Raw genomic sequence first — 16,387 nt, forward strand, 5'->3', positions numbered from 1 at the left:
AAATCGTGTACAATAATACCTCTTCATTTATTCGTCGAATTGATATCGCTTCATAACTATATGTACAGCTTATTAATGGTCTATGCACCGAAATATACATTTGCCGGGGTAGACTGAGCTAGGATGCAAACAATGCAAACATATTAATTTCATGTATCGATAACAACTTGGTTGCTCGACAGCCGCGTGGAGTCTTCATCACTCTTGATAACTACGCCATGACTGTCTAATATCGTCTACGAATACAACACGACTCATTTCCCCTCATTTATAACACCAATACGCCCATAATGTATCACGTCGAAGTAATCCCGAATACCTCTTCATCCCACGTCACCCCAGGATGGACTTATGTCGCCGATAAAGGCTTCGACTCAGCAAAGGCCGCGATGCCTCCTACGACAGGTCGAAAGCGCGGAATTAGAGACCCGGCGCGAACAGATGTGTCCTCGCGACAGGCGAATGCGATCGCCAGGCACTTGGCGGAACTTGATCGAGAGAATCATAGGGATGCTGCGATTGCCATTCCCGCGAGGAAAGATGCTCAACCAAGGGAGAGTGCGACAAGAGGTAAGTAGGCTAGCTTAATTTATATGCACGGCATTTCTGCCCATCTTCGTTTAACCTTGCGTGCTTCTGATCTCCGTTCACGGGAAAAGAGAATATATATGGTGGCTAATGGTTATTCTTTGGTTTGGAAATAGGAACAAGGACAAAAGTAACGTCAAATGTACGGCGTATTTTGCAGTCGCAGAAGACGTTTCGGAATTATCTCGATGATGAAGAGGCCGCACTGGCTCAAGCGGCCTCGACCTCAACTACGACGCAGCGTGTGCCGTTAAACAAAATCGCAAAACCTTCTTCCGCATCATTGTCACGACGAAGCTCGACGCCAGCTACGACGCCGAAACCAGATACTTCCACGTCTCGCACAAAAAAAGACACATCCAAGAAAAAACCTGAGAAGACTCCGGCTGAACCCGAACCCATGCCTCAACCCCAAACCGAACAAGATCAAAAGGACCAAGAAGACGAAGACCAAGACGCGCACCCTATAAAATCCCAATACGATAACGATCCCCTTTTGAAATCATACATCCCTTCTGCCCCATCAGAACGCATAATGCGCGCCCTCCTTTCCGAACCGCCCCTCGCATATAATGCGTCACGCGCAGGTCCCCCACTGACCGGGAGATCGACGCGGAAGTTCTGCTGCATATGTGGATATTGGGGGAAGATTCGGTGTCGGAATTGTCATCAGCGGACTTGCGGAGGTGACTGTTATAAAACGCATGAAGATTCAAGGTGTGGGGCTTTCTTTTAAGAAAGTTTTTAAGCTCAGACCACTTGCATTCTTGATGTTGAAGACTGCAATATACCCAACCTACATTATTCATAATAATATAAAAAAACTAGAGAATCTGTATATTATATGTATATTCGAACGGAAATCATCTTTACTCTCAGGCTCGAGAAGTATCAGCACTTCATCCGTATCCCAGCTCGTAATTCCTCCTCCCGGATTTCGAACATGACCTGTACACCGACGAACAATGCACAGCATGCCGAGACGAGATACACCAGGCCAGCATAACTCCCCAACAACTCGGACAGAAGGCCTTTAATCCCATCGACGCCTAAAGCGAAACCGACTAGGTTCGCAATCATCATCATGAGAACATTGCCTACTGCCCCAATACCGCAGATAACGCGGTATGTATTCGGGCGGGACCGCCATCGCCTAGGAGGGAATAGGAGGGTGCCAATGACCTCAGGCAAAACAAAGAGCGTGATGAGCCATCCCCACATCAAAAGTCGGAGGTTGATATCGTGCCAAAGAGCTATGAAAGTAAATACGACGAGGAAGTTGAATATCTGGCGTGCTTTGGAGAAGAGAGACGAATGCGATTCTCCGCCGCTTGCTGGCGCTGAGCGGTTATTTCCACCACCTAGAGGGACATAGAGATAACGGACGACCCAGCGATTGAGGGAACGGTGCCAGCCACGCCAGAAGGCAAAGGCAGAGTAGTTGTTTGAAACACAGCGGACCATATTTTCCGGAGGGTCGATGCCGTCAAGAAGAGCCCAGAGGCGGAAGAAGCGCCACGGGATGAGAAGCTTCAGCCAAATGATGTGTAGGTTAAAGAATGCCAGCATGCTGAGCTGCCCTGGAGTGTAGAGAGACCAGTCTGGCGAAGAGTTGGAAATTGCTACCGCATAGATGAAATGCAGGATCAACTCCATTGAGAGCAGAGTTAAGAAGAAGCGTGTTCCATAAAGGATTGTGCGGGATTTGGTTAGGGACTGCGGCGCGTATTTCTGTTGTGATATATAGTCGTTGAAGGTCACAATGGGTCCTGTTAGGTACAAGGGTGAATAGAGGATATAAGCGATATAGTTGCGGCCATTGAAAGCGGATTGTTCGGCAGGAATCTTGACCCGATCACGCTCGGAGAGCGCTGCCGGATCAAGTTGTTTCTTCTTATGGCCGTCAGAGAGGGACCGTACTATACGCAGGAAGAAGACTCACTTCGATTGGACTCGTAGCGGGAAAGTCAAGGCTCCAATGATAGTCCATATTGAAGCTGATCAGACGTAGGATCGTGATCTTGAACAAGACCTCCCAGCGTGGCATCAAACCACCGAAATCGTCCAAGCTCCGTGCCCATTGTACCAAAGCCGAATCCTGACCAACCCCGTCCCCCGCGGTTGTCCAGAAAGTAACAATGCGTTCAAGTGGATAACCACCGCAGAACTCATTGGCGAAGAGAGTCCCTATACAGAAAGTCCAAGTAACGGCTGGAACGTACTTCCGGGGAAGGTTTTTGGCGATTTTGTAGTTCAAGTAAAGAATGACCAAGATCTTGATTGCGGATATACCATGCAAGGCAGTTATAAACAATAGGGCGAAATAATAGTCGAACTGGATGCGTCGCGTAGCGCGTGCCTCTCCCGCGGCCGTAGTGGAGGCATTATTGGCGGTGGTTACATTCGAGGTACGAGTAAAGTATTCGTATAGACGGCGAAGACAGGGGTGTGCGACTAAAAGGACGAGGAGATAGGGGATATTATCACGGAAGCCCGAGTATTGCGCGTCGGAGTTATCCTAGGAGCGAGCAGTATGCATTAGTATCTGTCTCCCGGTATTAATATTCCGCGTGAAACTCACCACTTTCCGACCTGGTATCCAGCCTTGAGAAAGCAGGTGAGAGTATGTTGGGTAGGTGGGGTGTGATTCTAGAGCAATTGTATCAGCTTGGATCTGGCTTTTAAGGCCAAGAGAGCCAACCTTGCGAGACTCCAACCACGGTCTTGAACATCAATGGAACAGCTATGAGAAAAACAACGTAGTAAACATAGAATTCGAGAGTGCCCCATTTCGAAGGGGAGGCACCGCTGGCGACAGCATTGGAGCGGGCATCTTTCGCAGGGCCGGATCGCGTGTCCTCAGCGGCAGCCTTGATAGGGGTGTTGGCGGGGACGGTGAATCGCGTGTCCAAAGTATCAAGCGAGTAGAGCCGCCGAAACCAGGCGAGAACTGAAAGAATCATCATAGCACCAGCATGTCTTGGTCCTGGGCAGCCTGACGCGAAAGAGCTGAGGGACACTGTGGAGAGGTTGAGAAGGCACGAGAAAATCAGGGGCGGAAGTTCCGAGGTCCACTCAGCTTCTATACATTGACAAGCAACGCCAGGAACCACAATGGCAGATTCCAACCATTTCTGCGCAGATTCTGTTCACTGATTATGCTTTGTACTATTTTCAGCGGAAATCACATTTCATACAGAAATATGGGTTTACTACCTAGTAGAGCAGAAGTGCGCGCCCACGTATGCTCAGGCAATTGCTCCAGAGACCATCTGTGCCCTGTGATATAAGCATTGAGCATTGATACCACTTAAAATCGTGTCTGTGTACTTTATTAGAATATCCCAAAGACTGCAGTGGTCAACCACCACCCCCTAAATGCTTCCTCCATCCTGAGTAACATGGGAAGTGCAAGTTGAATGCCAAATAGAGCACTGAATAAATTTAAATAATTGTAAATGTATTCCTAGAGATCACTCACCGGATTCCGGAAATAAAAGGCTCCAAACAAAACTCTGTTCCTCATGCACATAATGCCTTCAGGTCATGACCATTATTCCTTCTCTATTCAGTTCCGCGCTTCCCAAAACCAACGCTCTCAAAGACCCGAATCTCTGAGAAAAGAGATAGCATATCAGCTGTCCGAATAATAGATACCTAAGCCTTTATTATTACAGGTTCAAAAAAAAAAAAGGGGGGGGATAATGTTTTTGGCGTTATAGATCTAATGATCATTATATTTATTATTCCGGGGCCAACATGATTGACAACAAATATTATTACTGGGAAGAAATTCAATTAGCCTAGCCTGCCTTAATTGCAGATAATTAGAGGCCACAATGCCTCTGGTAAGTGCCTTACACGGAGTTTGCGTTGTGTTTGGCACTGGGATTGTAAACCAATGCTGTCAACGGAATGCGAATATTGTTGTTTATATCAGGATGGATAGCTCTTATGGATAATCAATGTTTAATTATAAAGAAGTACAAATAATCTCTACAATTTATATTTACCGACTGTAGCATCTAATTGTCAATTTGAACGCCTTGCTGAAAGCTCTGACCATTAAGTTTGGTTTTTGCTATAACTAGAGGAAAGAAAATCTTATATATTGAGAATACATAACACTCATCGGCCAATAGTGGTCCAAAATATACTACTGCTTAGTTTGCTAATTATAGTCGAGCTATCCTTTAGTAGCCCGAGTCCTTGGTATCGGAAGATGATTGTCAGTACGATAGATGCTCTGCGACCTTGGTGGTAGCGCTTGCTTGGTTTCCTACTCCTCATAACCTCACTTCTTCCAAATATGCCACTACTGTCTTTTACCACAAATGCCTTCCGGGATTCTCGATGTCCAGTGTAATTGAGAGCATCGCGACTCTCGTGTGGCTGCATCGTCGCACAGAATTGACCCACATGGCCCACCTGTAGAACCAAGCAGCGGCCCGAGCGGCCCGCTATCCCATTTTTGTGAAGGGTCGGCATCAAATGCACCAGAGCCGCACTATACATAGGCCATTTAGATAGAGTTGAGACCTGAGATGCTTCGATGTAAGGGATTTATACTTGGCATATCTTAGAGCTATTCAGTAGAGTTACAGCTATATGTCGCAGTCATTAGGTAAGTATGCGAGATTGGGAGCCGCTTTCGAGGGCTCTCTTTCCAGGTGCTTGCCAAGTTGCCTTATTTGTTTTCTGTATGCTTCAGTCAAACCACAGGTTTTAACCATCTGCAAGATTATATTCTCACGACAGGGCGGTGTAATGGTAACATACACCTGGACCTATGACCGCGGCAACGATATATAGGTTCCAATCCTAGCCTAGGGACTTTTCTTCCCCACTTACCCGCACAATCACAGTCCTATCACCTGAAATGAGGGTATTCTGTCAGAAGTAGCTGATATAGTTCAGCAAAGATCTCATTCTACGTGGTCAAGTCAGTAACTGATGACTAATTAACGGCAACGTGCTGGTAAAGGCTGATCAAATGTTGCATGCACCATAGCCGCACATTAAAGCAAGAAGCAGTATGTCGAGAAGTTTTGTCATCAGTAAGAGAACAGACATATAAAATGGCAAGAACTCTAGACAACTGAGGAGTTGGCTCACCTCGAAGCGCTGGTCATCGAGACCCCGCAGTGGATCTCGTCGCGCTAGACTTATTCCGGTCGCATGTCTGGCCAGCAAGATGAACAACACTCATCCAACCAACTAGTACAACAACAAATAAAAATGGCAATGCAGAGGGTACTTCTTACTCCTTGGATTTGTATTTTGTATCCAGCTCTCTGTTAAGTCTTATTAACGCTTTCTCAGATTGCATTCAAAGTCCATGGCACCGTGCAAGGTAGGTTGTTGAATTCCATCAGTATATTCCTACGTGGCAATGGTTAACGAGTGACTGTCTAGGTGTCGGCTTCCGGTAGGGAAAACATCTTCCTAAAGTCTACTTTGCTCTAACCTTTCAATTTCACCAGTGACTTCACCCTCAAGCGTGCTACCGAATACGACCTAAAAGGCTGGGTCAAGAATACAGACTGCGGAAGAGTATGTATTCCTCCTCTAGTTCTAATTACGGGACAAGCTCTAAATAATATCCTTCTCAATCTCATGCTCGCGTTACCAATGTGTCTAACCCCATACACAGGTTGAGGGCGAAGCGCAAGGTCCCGAAGAAACCTTACAGAAGTTCCTTAAGGATATCAACAGTGGTCCGCGATTGGCACACGTAGTTAAACTGGAGCAGAAAAATCTGGAATCGAAAGAAGATGACGTCCAGTTTGGGCTCAGAAAGACATCGGCGTCTGTGTTTGAATCTCTTTGATGTTTGGATAATGTACAGTTAGGCAGTCTGTCTATCTTCGAACAAAAAACCCCATCCAGCCTAAAGCCTCCTCTTAAAACAGGTTCCAGTATTTTCCCCGCCGATATAACCGTGCTCCAACCAATCCTAGAAACTTCAGTAAAGATCTGAAATTGAATGTTTCCTGGCAGCTTCGAGAGAATCTCGGCTGACGTCATTACTCGAGAGGCTAACTATTCAAATCCCGATTTATTCTCGGCTTCCCGTGAGTCAGCGGAAATATCTCCGGCTCTGTCCATGGTCACATGGTGGGTTGACATTTCAAAAATACTTTTCTTTCTGTATCAGAGTGACACATCTTAATCTTACATCCCAACAAGCAAGGTTCTCATCGCAACATAAAATCAATGGGAAGCAAGTGTGAACTGATTCCACTTTTACTGGACTCATTTCCGCTATTCATGACCACCCAGCATTGAACTCAATTAACATTTTGTTGTTGGTCTGGAGAGGGACTAGGTAAACCGCTTGGTAATAGCTGGTAAGGCTTAGATACAGAGTTGGCCTGAGTGGCCCTTGGAGAACAAACGGATCGGGCCCAACAGGGCGGTTCCAGAGCGGGATCCGGGATTCGCCAACCCCTGTCTTCTCAGCCACCCTGCGATATGGCCGTGATCCAAGAATGCTTTCTCTCTTCGGTGAATGAAATTCGGGGTTTACGGCCCGTATGACTGTTTGCGTAGGCTTGGTTCCGACTTTTGCCTGGCTATGTTTTTCATTGAGTTTTTCTGTTGGCGCTTGGATTTTGGCAATTGTAAATATAAATACCAGGGGCCCTGGTTAGGGTCAGATTACTCCTTCCTCATAAGCAACTGCAAATTGAAATATTTTGACAACAAACTATCCAACATCATGAATTCGCTATCGACCACGGCGCCCATCAGGATGGCAGCTTTACCAAAGCACTATCTACAGTTCACTGTACGAAGTTATACAAAGCAGATGGCTACTACTGGGCTTCGATGCACCGGTCAATGGTCTGCCAATAAATGCCATCTGCAACCGACGACAAAAAGATACATATCATCTACGCCACAAACACAGATCAAGGATTATTTTCCTCCTCCTGATGCACCAAAGATCAAAGAGGTTGAGACGGCTTGGGTACACCCTGTGTATGCTTCACCCCCTTCATGCGGATTAATGGGAAAGAGACTAACGCCAACACAGTTATACAGAAGAAGAAATGCATAGAGTCACCGTCGGCCACCGAGAAGCAAAGAACTGGGCCGACTGGGTTGCACTTGGCAGTGTCCGGATGCTGCGATGGGGTATGGATCTGGTCACAGGCTACAAACACCCCACGCCAGGCAAAGAACATGAGAATAAATTCAGAATGACAGAGCAGAAGTGGTTAACGAGATTCGTCTTCTTGGAGAGTGTGGCTGGTGTGCCAGGAATGGTTGGGGGTATGCTAAGACATCTAAGAAGTCTTAGACGTATGAAGCGGGATAATGGATGGTACGTAAAATCATTCTTGACTTCGAGTTTCCATGGCGGTTATGGCTGACATGATATATAGGATTGAAACCTTGCTGGAAGAGGCATACAACGAGCGGATGCATCTGCTTACTTTCCTAAAAATGGCCGAACCTGGATGGTTCATGCGCCTGATGGTGCTTGGCGCCCAGGGCGTATTTTTTAATGGCTTCTTTCTTTCTTATCTCGTTTCGCCACGGATCTGTCATCGTTTCGTCGGGTATCTCGAGGAAGAAGCCGTCCTCACCTACACTCGGGCTATCAAAGATCTCGAAGCTGGTAGACTACCGGATTGGGAGACACTGGAAGCGCCCCAAATTGCTATACAATATTGGAAGATGCCTGAAAGCAACCGGACCATGAAGGACCTGCTGTTATACATCCGAGCAGACGAGGCCAAGCATCGCGAGGTCAACCATACGCTTGGAAATCTGAAGCAAGCGGTCGATCCCAACCCATACTCAGTCAAATGGAAGGACCCAACAAAGTCGCACCCAGGCAAAGGCATCTCGAACCTGAAGACCACTGGGTGGGAAAGAGATGAAGTAGTTTAAAAGCTCTTGACGTCGTTATTTTTATGTCGGAGTATTATTCGCGGGAACGCATGGGTATTTTGCATTCGCGGGTCAAGACGGCGCAACCTGGATTAGATTATAGAATAGCTTAGCAAATGTCTCCCCTCTCTAGCTAATGGACAGACTTGGGTTTTGAAACAATCCATGAGTTCAAGAATAGTGGGTTCTGATGCTGGAGATCGAGTCATGGAGAGACAGCACTAGACCCGATTGGGGCGGATCTCTTGCTGTCACCAACACCCTTGTCTTGAGTTTATCACGCCGTCAAATTCTCACATGTCCGCGTTGGCAGCTTGATGGCCCGATGCAATCCTCCTAATGCTAATGCGGGGCAATTGTGTCAACAAGGTCGGTGCAGTCTGCACGGCGCAATGAGGTGTTCATATGGAAGCCGTTTATTAGTGGGATGGGGATCCCACTTGCGCAAATTGCACGGCATATCCTCCGTCAGGGGCTACATCGGATGAACAAAAAATCAGGTCGAAGAAGCAAAAACACTTGAAATGCCGACAACTAGACGCTTCCTTTACTGCTCTCTTGCATCCACAGTTCTTTGAGGGTCTGAAAGATGTGGCGATCATGCTGGCAACGTTGAAAAGCACTGGCGCTACTATCGAATAGTTGACCAACTTGACCCGCTTCCCCTTTTAGTGCCGAAAAAGAAGCCCAAGAACCCCCTGTCGAACGTCTCAGACTCTCAGTTTGTTCTCGCCTGCAGATCGGTCACGATCGCCAATTTCGTTCTTCTTCTGCCGAGGAATCGTTCTTTTCTACTTTCGTTAACTGTCATTTCTCCTCCCGTTGACCACCTGGCCTCTCCTCCTTTCGTTGCTTCGCGATATCCATAACCAGCCTCACACGTATTCTTACCTACCCAGTGTCTGCTACAATATTCGTATGAACCAAGAAACGGCGTCTCATCTACGTGGCAATGGAGGACCCCGTCGAGTTTGACGCTACAGCCCCTCCAGTCCGAGCCTCTTCGCCCTCTCCCTCCGTCTCTCCAACACCTGCAATCTCGTCTTGCCCGTCGCCAGACCGTACATCCCGTACGTTTTCTACATTCTCCACGGTCTCATCATTGTCGACATCCTCCGGCGCTTCCGGTGATGCCAGATCATCGGTGTCGGTCTCCACCCGGAGACGGGGGTATATCCGTCCTCAGGGAGCGGAGTTTGCCGCCTCCGCAAAAAACCGGGAGAGCGTGATGAGCTTGGGAAGCATTGCCCACCTGCAATACTATTTTGCTCGAACTGGTTTGCTGGATGGCAAGGGTGGGAATACGCGCGAATATAAAAAGAAGAAGAGGAACACGGAAGAGTTCCCGCAGTTACTCCTCACCCCAAATGCTCGATTCACAGACGATTTCACCACGAGCCCGACGGAAGAAGAGCACACGGATCCAGGGGAAGACGTGGATGACGAAGTCGAACTCGGCGAGGAGGTGATGCTTCCTCCTACCGTTAGCACCTATAGCATTAAGACACACTACATTCCACCCCCTCCAGACCTACTGCAGCTGCGGAGAGATCTTTTAAATGCGATATGGAAGGCACAAAAAGAAATCGACACGGTATCCCAGGACCAGCGTTCTCCAGAAACACTCCCCCCACGAATCGACATCTCGCCTGAAGGCAATACAGACTCCGATGAAAACTCACAAGGCCAAGCGGATTTGGCTGCAGCTCGTAAAACATGGGATGAGATCCAGGGCATGCGAATTCTGGATGTCGTGACGCTTGCCATTCGCGCAGCAAAGATATATTATACTACCCACGAGTATCCGGAACGTCTATCATCCATAAGAAGCGAACGGGAGATCAGGCAGGATTTGTTTAATGTGTTGGAGGTTCTGAAGCGATGGGCTGGCCGCAATTTTGCAGGCGGGCTCCGGCAAGACGAGCAGAAGGCTGTACTAGACTGGATGTCCGATGTGCGCGACATGCTCGGGCAAGAGGCAAGGCTTGAAGAGGCGGAAGTTAAGGAGCGCGCCACTTGGGATTGGATCGAGGGGGACTGGACAGGGCGCGAACGACAGCGAGAGGAGGCATTCCTAACTAGCCTGACGGGCCCGGACTCACCGCTGCCAGCATGGACAAAGCCTGAGAACGGCTCACTACCATCGCCCTTGCTTGAGCAACTTCGTGATGGTCGCGACTTGATTCGGATTCACAACATAGCCGTCAAAAAATCCAAGCGGCCGTTTGGCGAGATAAAAACTTTCCATGAAGATATCGCCAAGCCTTATCGACGTGCAGACAACCTTCGATTTTGGATAAAGGCAGCCGAGATCCGATGGGAGACGAAGCTGGACTTGGACGTGATGAGTGTTGTCAACGGCAACAGCGACGAGGCGTGGCACCAATTTGACAAGGCAGTCGCCGCTTGGTGTAAATCTGTCAGGCAAGAACTCTCACAAGACCTGCGAGTTTTGAGAAGACGGGCGACTGCAGCCAGTGCCGATGGACTGCTTGTGAGCAAGAAACGATGATTTCTTTGCGCGCCCGCCATCGTGTGCCTGGACAGAGCCAACACACCTTGGACGGACAGAAGAACAAATTTCGGGGCGTGATCATTGGGACCATGTATTATTTTGATTCAGGATGACGTTTGTTTGCAGTCCACACTGCCTGTATTTGATACCCCTTACTCGCCGATGACAGTTTGCGACGAGCGTTCAGTGTTTGTCTTCATATGCACCCTTGTATTCTGCTGCATTGCGCCTCTCAATGATTGGCCAGATTAGACATGTACATTTGTGGCGTTCGTTTGGGCGTCTTCTCTTCGACTGAATCAAACTGATTCAATATTTAATAGTAGCGCGCAGAGGCAGTTCTGGCCTCTGGGAAAGACAGGGTGGTTCCATGGGAGAGGAATGTTCGGGACTGCGCTACCGAGGAATGCTCCCTGACTACACAATAATCCCTTGATAGCCAACGAAGGACAAAAATACTACAAATTTAACTGCAAAGGAGAGAGGGAGAGAGGAAGCATGGGCAAATAAAGGAGCCTTGGCCAGCTCCCCTTAAACGGACCCTAGAAAGTTACTATTGGCATCGGGGCATTTGGGGGGTGGCGATCAGTAGCAAGTGAAGAACTGTGAGGGAAATTGTAATTAAAGGACAATAACGGCGCTGCCTCCGTTTCTTCCCTTTCTTCGAATGTCTTCTCCTGCAACTCTCGCCTCTAATTATTCAGACTTTGAGTAGACTACCTACCATGTAGCCCGGTCCTCTCAGCTCAGAAAAAGAACAGCTCATCCTTTCATCACCCCACTCCTGTTACCACCTCACTCCAAAGCAACAAACATTCCTATAGGGGCCGGCATACTTAACGTCGCGCTGCGAAACATTCTTCACACGCAACACCATTTGTATCATAGTGCCCACCTTCCCGCCTCTAGTTCTCTAGCCCGCAAGGATTCTCCGGGCTAGAGCGGGCGTGCGGACGTATCCATGCGTGCCATTTTCTCTGCCACTAGCACTCACCCCTCGGATCCCGCTGCAGACACGTCTCCGTCCACGTCGCAAGGTTCGCCGCCACCACCTCCTCCTGCACCGCCCTCTCTATCCATCTCTACCCCGGATGAGTCGGCAGCACCACGCAGGATCAAGTCGAAATCCTCACTACGAAGCCTCCGAAGTATCGGTAGCAGCAGTTTACACGAAGACGATTTTGACGATACCCAGTCCGATAAGTCGCTCATCCGCCCGAACATCCTCCGTCGCCTGTCGCCCGGTTTAGCGGCACGCGTGAAGCTACTTGACGGCAGCGCCAAAACAGCAGCTTCTTCTCGCAACTCCGGAGCAGTCGGTCGGATTCCAGAGGAGCAAATCAAGGAGTTGGATAGTCTACATCACAAGAGTCCTTCGATTAAAGTCGAGAAGAAGGGTCGCGCTTGGAATGGGGTAACTTTTGTCAGCAAAAGTCAAAAACATCAACAACAGCAACTACAACCGGACGTACCTGAACCACAGCCGGTCGCTGACCCAACCCTTGGGTTAGATCAGGACGCCCCCGCCCCCGACCATACCGAAACAAAGGAAGAAGAGGTGGAAGATACGCCAACAGCGATGTCTGTCGTTGAGTCAGCCCCAGCACCGCTGGGCCCCGAGATAACTGGTTCTAACGTGGAAGATCAGACCGAGGCCCAGACAGACTTCGAAAAGTACATCCAGAAAACCAGCGAGCTCGAAGAAACCGGCGCCCCTCCCCCGCCCCCGAAAGACTCCCCTCCTCAATCGATCACATCGTCGAACAACCAGTCCTATTTCAATCCTCGTGGTCTACAACGCACAGAATCGATATACTCTTTCTCCCGATCCTCTTTTAGCAATCAGATATCTCAGCTCACGTCCATCGCCCTTCCGCAGCCGTCGTCGCTTGAAGCTAGCATCAGCTCAATCTCGAACGCCCCCGCTGCAGTAAAAGCCCTGACTAGTGCCGCAGAACAAATTCAGATATGGATCAGGAAGGCATCAGGTGTCCTCAGCGGATTGGATGCGGAAGATGATGTCGAATGGGCCGCGGCTGGTGGACGAGAAGGTCTCGATGGTGTGGACAAGTCTATCACAAAGTTTGAGAGTCTAGTGAATGTCTACGTCAAAGCCATCGAAGATGTGCAAGTGCGTGGCGACATCGCTAATGTCAGCGCCGAGGCCTTGGAGACGATCGTCACCCAGATGGACACTATTTTACAAAGTTGGGCCCAGATAAAATCCCGACTTCGAGCAGTCAAGGGACAAGTGGAATTGGCTATGGAATGGGAAGAACTATGGAACAGTGTTTTAGGCGACGTGGGCGAGGAAGTCGAGGAGTTGGAAGGGCTGGTCTTCGAGATGGAGGCCAAGCGACACTTCAATCTGGCGCAAGAATCTACTGGGATGGATATCAACGAGCTGGAGACGATTGTGGAAGAAACACCGTCTGGTGGACTAATGCCTTCGAACAAGCGATCCAGTGTGGGTTCAATATTTCCTGCACCGCCTGCGTTAGACAAGCCGATTATCCAAACACCGCAGGATGACACAAACCATTCCAACCTTGTTGAACTATACGCCCGTCTCCAGCCGTTGCGCGCATCGCTTGATTTCCTGCCCATGAGGCTTTCCATGTTCCAATCACGCGCTGAGCGCCTATTTCCTTCTGCTTGTGAAGAATTGGCAGGGCGATGTGACGATCTTGAAAAGAGCTACAGGAACCTCCAAGCAGATGCTGATTCACTACGCAAGGAACTGGAAGAAGATCGGTGGGTCATTGTTTTCCGAAATGCCGGATCTCAAGCGCAAAAAATGTTTGAGTCTGTTGAGCGAAGTATTTCGAAGCTGCAAGAAGGTCTTGAGACGGGCATGCATTTGCATAACCCCGCCGGAATGACGAGTCGGATTGAGAGCTATGAAGCCAAGAAGCAGCACTATCTTCCTGCTATTGAGCGAGTTGTTACAATTACCCAGAAAGGTGTCAGTGACCGACTTACTGTCAATGGGGAGATTTTGCGACTGCTGGCAGAAATGCAATCCAAGGTCGATGCACTGAGAGCCAGCATCAAGGTTATGGACTCGTCCTTAGAGGACATTCAAGATTTGAGAACACAACATCTGCGTGATTCCATTTCAACAGTTGTCACAATGGATAGCCCAGCAACGGGAAGCCTCGTTGACACGCCCGGCAGCTCACCGGCATCGTCTGTCATAATGACGCCTGCAAACAAGTCGACAGCACCGTTCGGATCCTCTAGTCGTCGCGGTAGTTCCGTTGGCTCTACTGCTCGAACGTCGACTGGTCGCCGAGTTTCAGGGCTACCGCAGCTGTCGTCTAACCTGAAGTCAAGGCAGTCTAGCATCCCCAAGACCACTCTGACGGCTCCTTCACCGACGCCAACAGCACGGAAGACTCCGCAACCCGTACTCTCACCGGCCATGCTTAACCGACCGCGATGGAATAGCAGCACGAACACAACTGATCTGGATGTCGGGCATAAGCATAAGGGCTGGTCCCCATCTCTGCGCAAGTCTTCAGGGCCTCCTCGCCCCTCGCGCCCATCTTCGACAATCCCGCCGCGGGACGTATCTGCGTCCCCCGTACCAAGAACTTCGAGTCGCCTGTCTAGTCGTTTGGCCTCGCGCAGTCCCGGACGCACTGCATCGCCGTCGTTTGGTCGTTCGCTCCTGGATCCTCCCCCCTATAGCAAACTTCAGCGCCCTTCTGGAGCCGAGAACATGCCCAACACACCCCGAAGCCGACAAAGCTTTGCAGGTATGTCCTTTAGTCGCAGCGTCTCACAGGACCAGGATCGAAATCAAGATAGCCCTTCAAAAACGACACGTCCCGGAACAGCGCTCGGACACTCAGGCAGCCGGCGCATCAGCCTGCTTCCTTTGCCACGGAACCGTAAAGACAATACCCCGACGACGCGAAGCAAACTCGCGGAACGACCCCCATGGCGAGGTTGATTTTTTCTTTCTTCTTCTTCGAAGGAAAGTGAGCGTCATCTACCGTGTTGTCACTCATCGTTCTCTCAATACTCTGTTTACCTTCGTCACTTGTATTATCTCATGGTCCTGTTCCAGTTGCCAGATTGTTTGATTGATGATTCCCCTTTCGCAGAGATACCTACCTGTTGATTTAGCGCAATGTATAAAATTATATCATATCATATCATATCAGGTGTATGGAGTTATTCTCTCTCAATGGCTCAAAAGTATCCATGAGTCTAATCTAAGCTGTCTCTGTCTCTGTTTTATCTTCTGCTACTAAATCTTTCCCGATAATCAACGCAGCAACCAGTTCCTCGCTATTTGCCAACCGCGCAGCCCCTGGCACACGCCCGATGACACTGAACCCAAGCTTCTCCCAGATCTTTACCGAGGCGACATTATTCTCGAAGACGAGGTTGAAGACAGAGTATTTGTATCCCTAGAGACAACAGTCAGTCAGTCGCTGATACACGCGGTAGCTTTGTCTCATGAAATCGGAAGAAGTTGGAAGAGACGCACCAATAACGGGGCAAAATGCAAGTATGCCTTTCCCATTACCATGCCCACGCCCTGGTTTCTTGCTGCCCCGGTCGTTAGGAAGCCTGCATTGCAGACATGCGAGCAGCGGCCTGGCGAGCAGCCACGTCAGCTTGCAATCCCAATTAGAGTATCCAGTATCTGGTACTAATAAAAAAAAAAAAAAAAAAAAACATACCGGGATAATTAGGCTTAATATAAAACGTCCCCACGCAGTCTTTCTCCCAATCTCTTTCCTCCCTGCCCGCCAATAACCCCTCGCCTCCATGTCCCTCCTGTGAATCAAGAATAGCCACCACTGCAAACGTCCCAAACCAGTACTCGGCGAATTTCTCAAAGGACATCACCTCTTCCATGGGGTACGTGCATCCTCGCTCGATCTCCGCGCTGAATTCGCGGTGGAGGAGCTGTACAAGAGAGCGTGGGACAGCAGATGGGCCAGTGGTGATCGGGTACAGGGTTACAGGTGTACCGGATTTTAATGTCGTTTTTATGGGATTTATAGATTGAGTCTTGAGAGATTCAACGTGGGTTGGGGGTGGGGGAATTGTCGACGAGGGGTCTTCAAGGATCGAGGGCATCTTGTAAGGAATGGAATGGAGTAGATTATATAGAGTAGAAAGTACTTTGGGATTGATGAGAAAGATAAGTAGATTCAGAATGTATATGCAAAATATATATGCAGGAAAATGTCAAGTGCAGGGCGTGGAAGTTATATGGCCGACTTCCCCACCGTCTTTTGTTCGCGGGGAGAGAATTCTTATCGATAAAAGTTTGGCTCTGGTTCTCGGACATTCCCCGGAGGCAGATGCCGTTTATTATCCAATTGATCATATCTTGATAAATTCCTTTCTATAGGATAC

General features: G+C 49.0%; 7 protein-coding genes across 7 annotated transcripts; 5 read left to right on the plus strand and 2 right to left on the minus strand.

Moving 5' to 3' along the window:
• Positions 1-189: 189 nt before the first annotated feature.
• Positions 190-1,543, plus strand: ASPVEDRAFT_38123 (putative HIT finger domain protein). The gene is made up of 2 exons (XM_040811632.1): positions 190-570; positions 705-1,543. The coding sequence occupies exons 1-2, from the start codon at positions 291-293 to the stop codon at positions 1,322-1,324; spliced, it is 900 nt and encodes a 299-aa protein (XP_040664385.1). The 5' UTR covers positions 190-290; the 3' UTR covers positions 1,325-1,543.
• ASPVEDRAFT_80262 (putative glycerol:H+ symporter (Gup1)) lies at positions 1,480-3,551 on the minus strand (the record flags this gene model as incomplete). The annotated part of the gene is made up of 4 exons (XM_040816836.1): positions 1,480-2,481; positions 2,531-3,106; positions 3,170-3,237; positions 3,290-3,551. The coding sequence occupies 4 exons, from the start codon at positions 3,549-3,551 to the stop codon at positions 1,480-1,482; spliced, it is 1,908 nt and encodes a 635-aa protein (XP_040664386.1).
• A 2,233-nt stretch (positions 3,552-5,784) lies between these two features.
• Positions 5,785-6,471, plus strand: ASPVEDRAFT_38126 (acylphosphatase). Its single transcript, XM_040811633.1, has 5 exons — positions 5,785-5,841; positions 5,911-5,941; positions 6,004-6,016; positions 6,072-6,141; positions 6,242-6,471. The coding sequence occupies exons 1-5, from the start codon at positions 5,827-5,829 to the stop codon at positions 6,416-6,418; spliced, it is 306 nt and encodes a 101-aa protein (XP_040664387.1). The 5' UTR covers positions 5,785-5,826; the 3' UTR covers positions 6,419-6,471.
• An 838-nt stretch (positions 6,472-7,309) lies between these two features.
• On the plus strand, positions 7,310-8,490 carry ASPVEDRAFT_123253 (alternative oxidase; the record flags this gene model as incomplete). Its single annotated transcript, XM_040806062.1, has 3 exons — positions 7,310-7,572; positions 7,628-7,918; positions 7,980-8,490. 3 exons carry the CDS (start codon positions 7,310-7,312, stop codon positions 8,488-8,490), a joined length of 1,065 nt encoding a protein of 354 aa, XP_040664388.1.
• A 952-nt stretch (positions 8,491-9,442) lies between these two features.
• On the plus strand, positions 9,443-11,002 carry ASPVEDRAFT_25488 (uncharacterized protein; the record flags this gene model as incomplete). Its single annotated transcript, XM_040809784.1, has 1 exon — positions 9,443-11,002. One exon carries the CDS (start codon positions 9,443-9,445, stop codon positions 11,000-11,002), a length of 1,560 nt encoding a protein of 519 aa, XP_040664389.1.
• Positions 11,003-11,484: 482 nt separating this feature from the next.
• On the plus strand, positions 11,485-15,306 carry ASPVEDRAFT_477168 (KAR9 family protein). The gene has a single exon (XM_040813847.1). It carries the CDS (start codon positions 11,967-11,969, stop codon positions 14,961-14,963), a length of 2,997 nt encoding a protein of 998 aa, XP_040664390.1. The 5' UTR covers positions 11,485-11,966; the 3' UTR covers positions 14,964-15,306.
• Positions 15,144-16,239, minus strand: ASPVEDRAFT_38129 (GNAT family N-acetyltransferase). Its single transcript, XM_040811634.1, has 3 exons — positions 15,703-16,239; positions 15,507-15,616; positions 15,144-15,426 (listed from the first exon to the last, which is right to left on the minus strand). The coding sequence occupies exons 1-3, from the start codon at positions 16,103-16,105 to the stop codon at positions 15,229-15,231; spliced, it is 711 nt and encodes a 236-aa protein (XP_040664391.1). The 5' UTR covers positions 16,106-16,239; the 3' UTR covers positions 15,144-15,228.
• Between the last annotated feature and the right edge of the window lie 148 nt (positions 16,240-16,387).

This window comes from Aspergillus versicolor, assembly GCF_001890125.1.
Source record: "Aspergillus versicolor CBS 583.65 unplaced genomic scaffold ASPVEscaffold_2, whole genome shotgun sequence".
NCBI lineage: Eukaryota > Fungi > Ascomycota > Eurotiomycetes > Eurotiales > Aspergillaceae > Aspergillus > Aspergillus versicolor.

What these genes read in the sequence shown, in the direction of transcription:
- ASPVEDRAFT_38126 (XM_040811633.1), top strand. An exon ending in AGAATACAGACTGCGGAAGA is followed by an intron (nt 6,142 to 6,241) that starts GTATGTATTCCT and finishes CCCCATACACAG; the next exon opens with GTTGAGGGCGAAGCGCAAGG.
- ASPVEDRAFT_477168 (XM_040813847.1), top strand. Translation starts at nt 11,967, where the DNA reads ATGCGTGCCATTTTCTCTGCCACTAGCACTCACCCCTCGGATCCCGCT.
- ASPVEDRAFT_38129 (XM_040811634.1), bottom strand. Translation starts at nt 16,105, where the DNA reads ATGCCCTCGATCCTTGAAGACCCCTCGTCGACAATTCCCCCACCCCCA. An exon ending in TATTAAGCCTAATTATCCCG is followed by an intron (nt 15,617 to 15,702) that starts GTATGTTTTTTT and finishes GCTGCTCGCCAG; the next exon opens with GCCGCTGCTCGCATGTCTGC. An exon ending in TGCATTTTGCCCCGTTATTG is followed by an intron (nt 15,427 to 15,506) that starts GTGCGTCTCTTC and finishes TGTTGTCTCTAG; the next exon opens with GGATACAAATACTCTGTCTT.
- ASPVEDRAFT_38123 (XM_040811632.1), top strand. Translation starts at nt 291, where the DNA reads ATGTATCACGTCGAAGTAATCCCGAATACCTCTTCATCCCACGTCACC. An exon ending in AAGGGAGAGTGCGACAAGAG is followed by an intron (nt 571 to 704) that starts GTAAGTAGGCTA and finishes GTTTGGAAATAG; the next exon opens with GAACAAGGACAAAAGTAACG.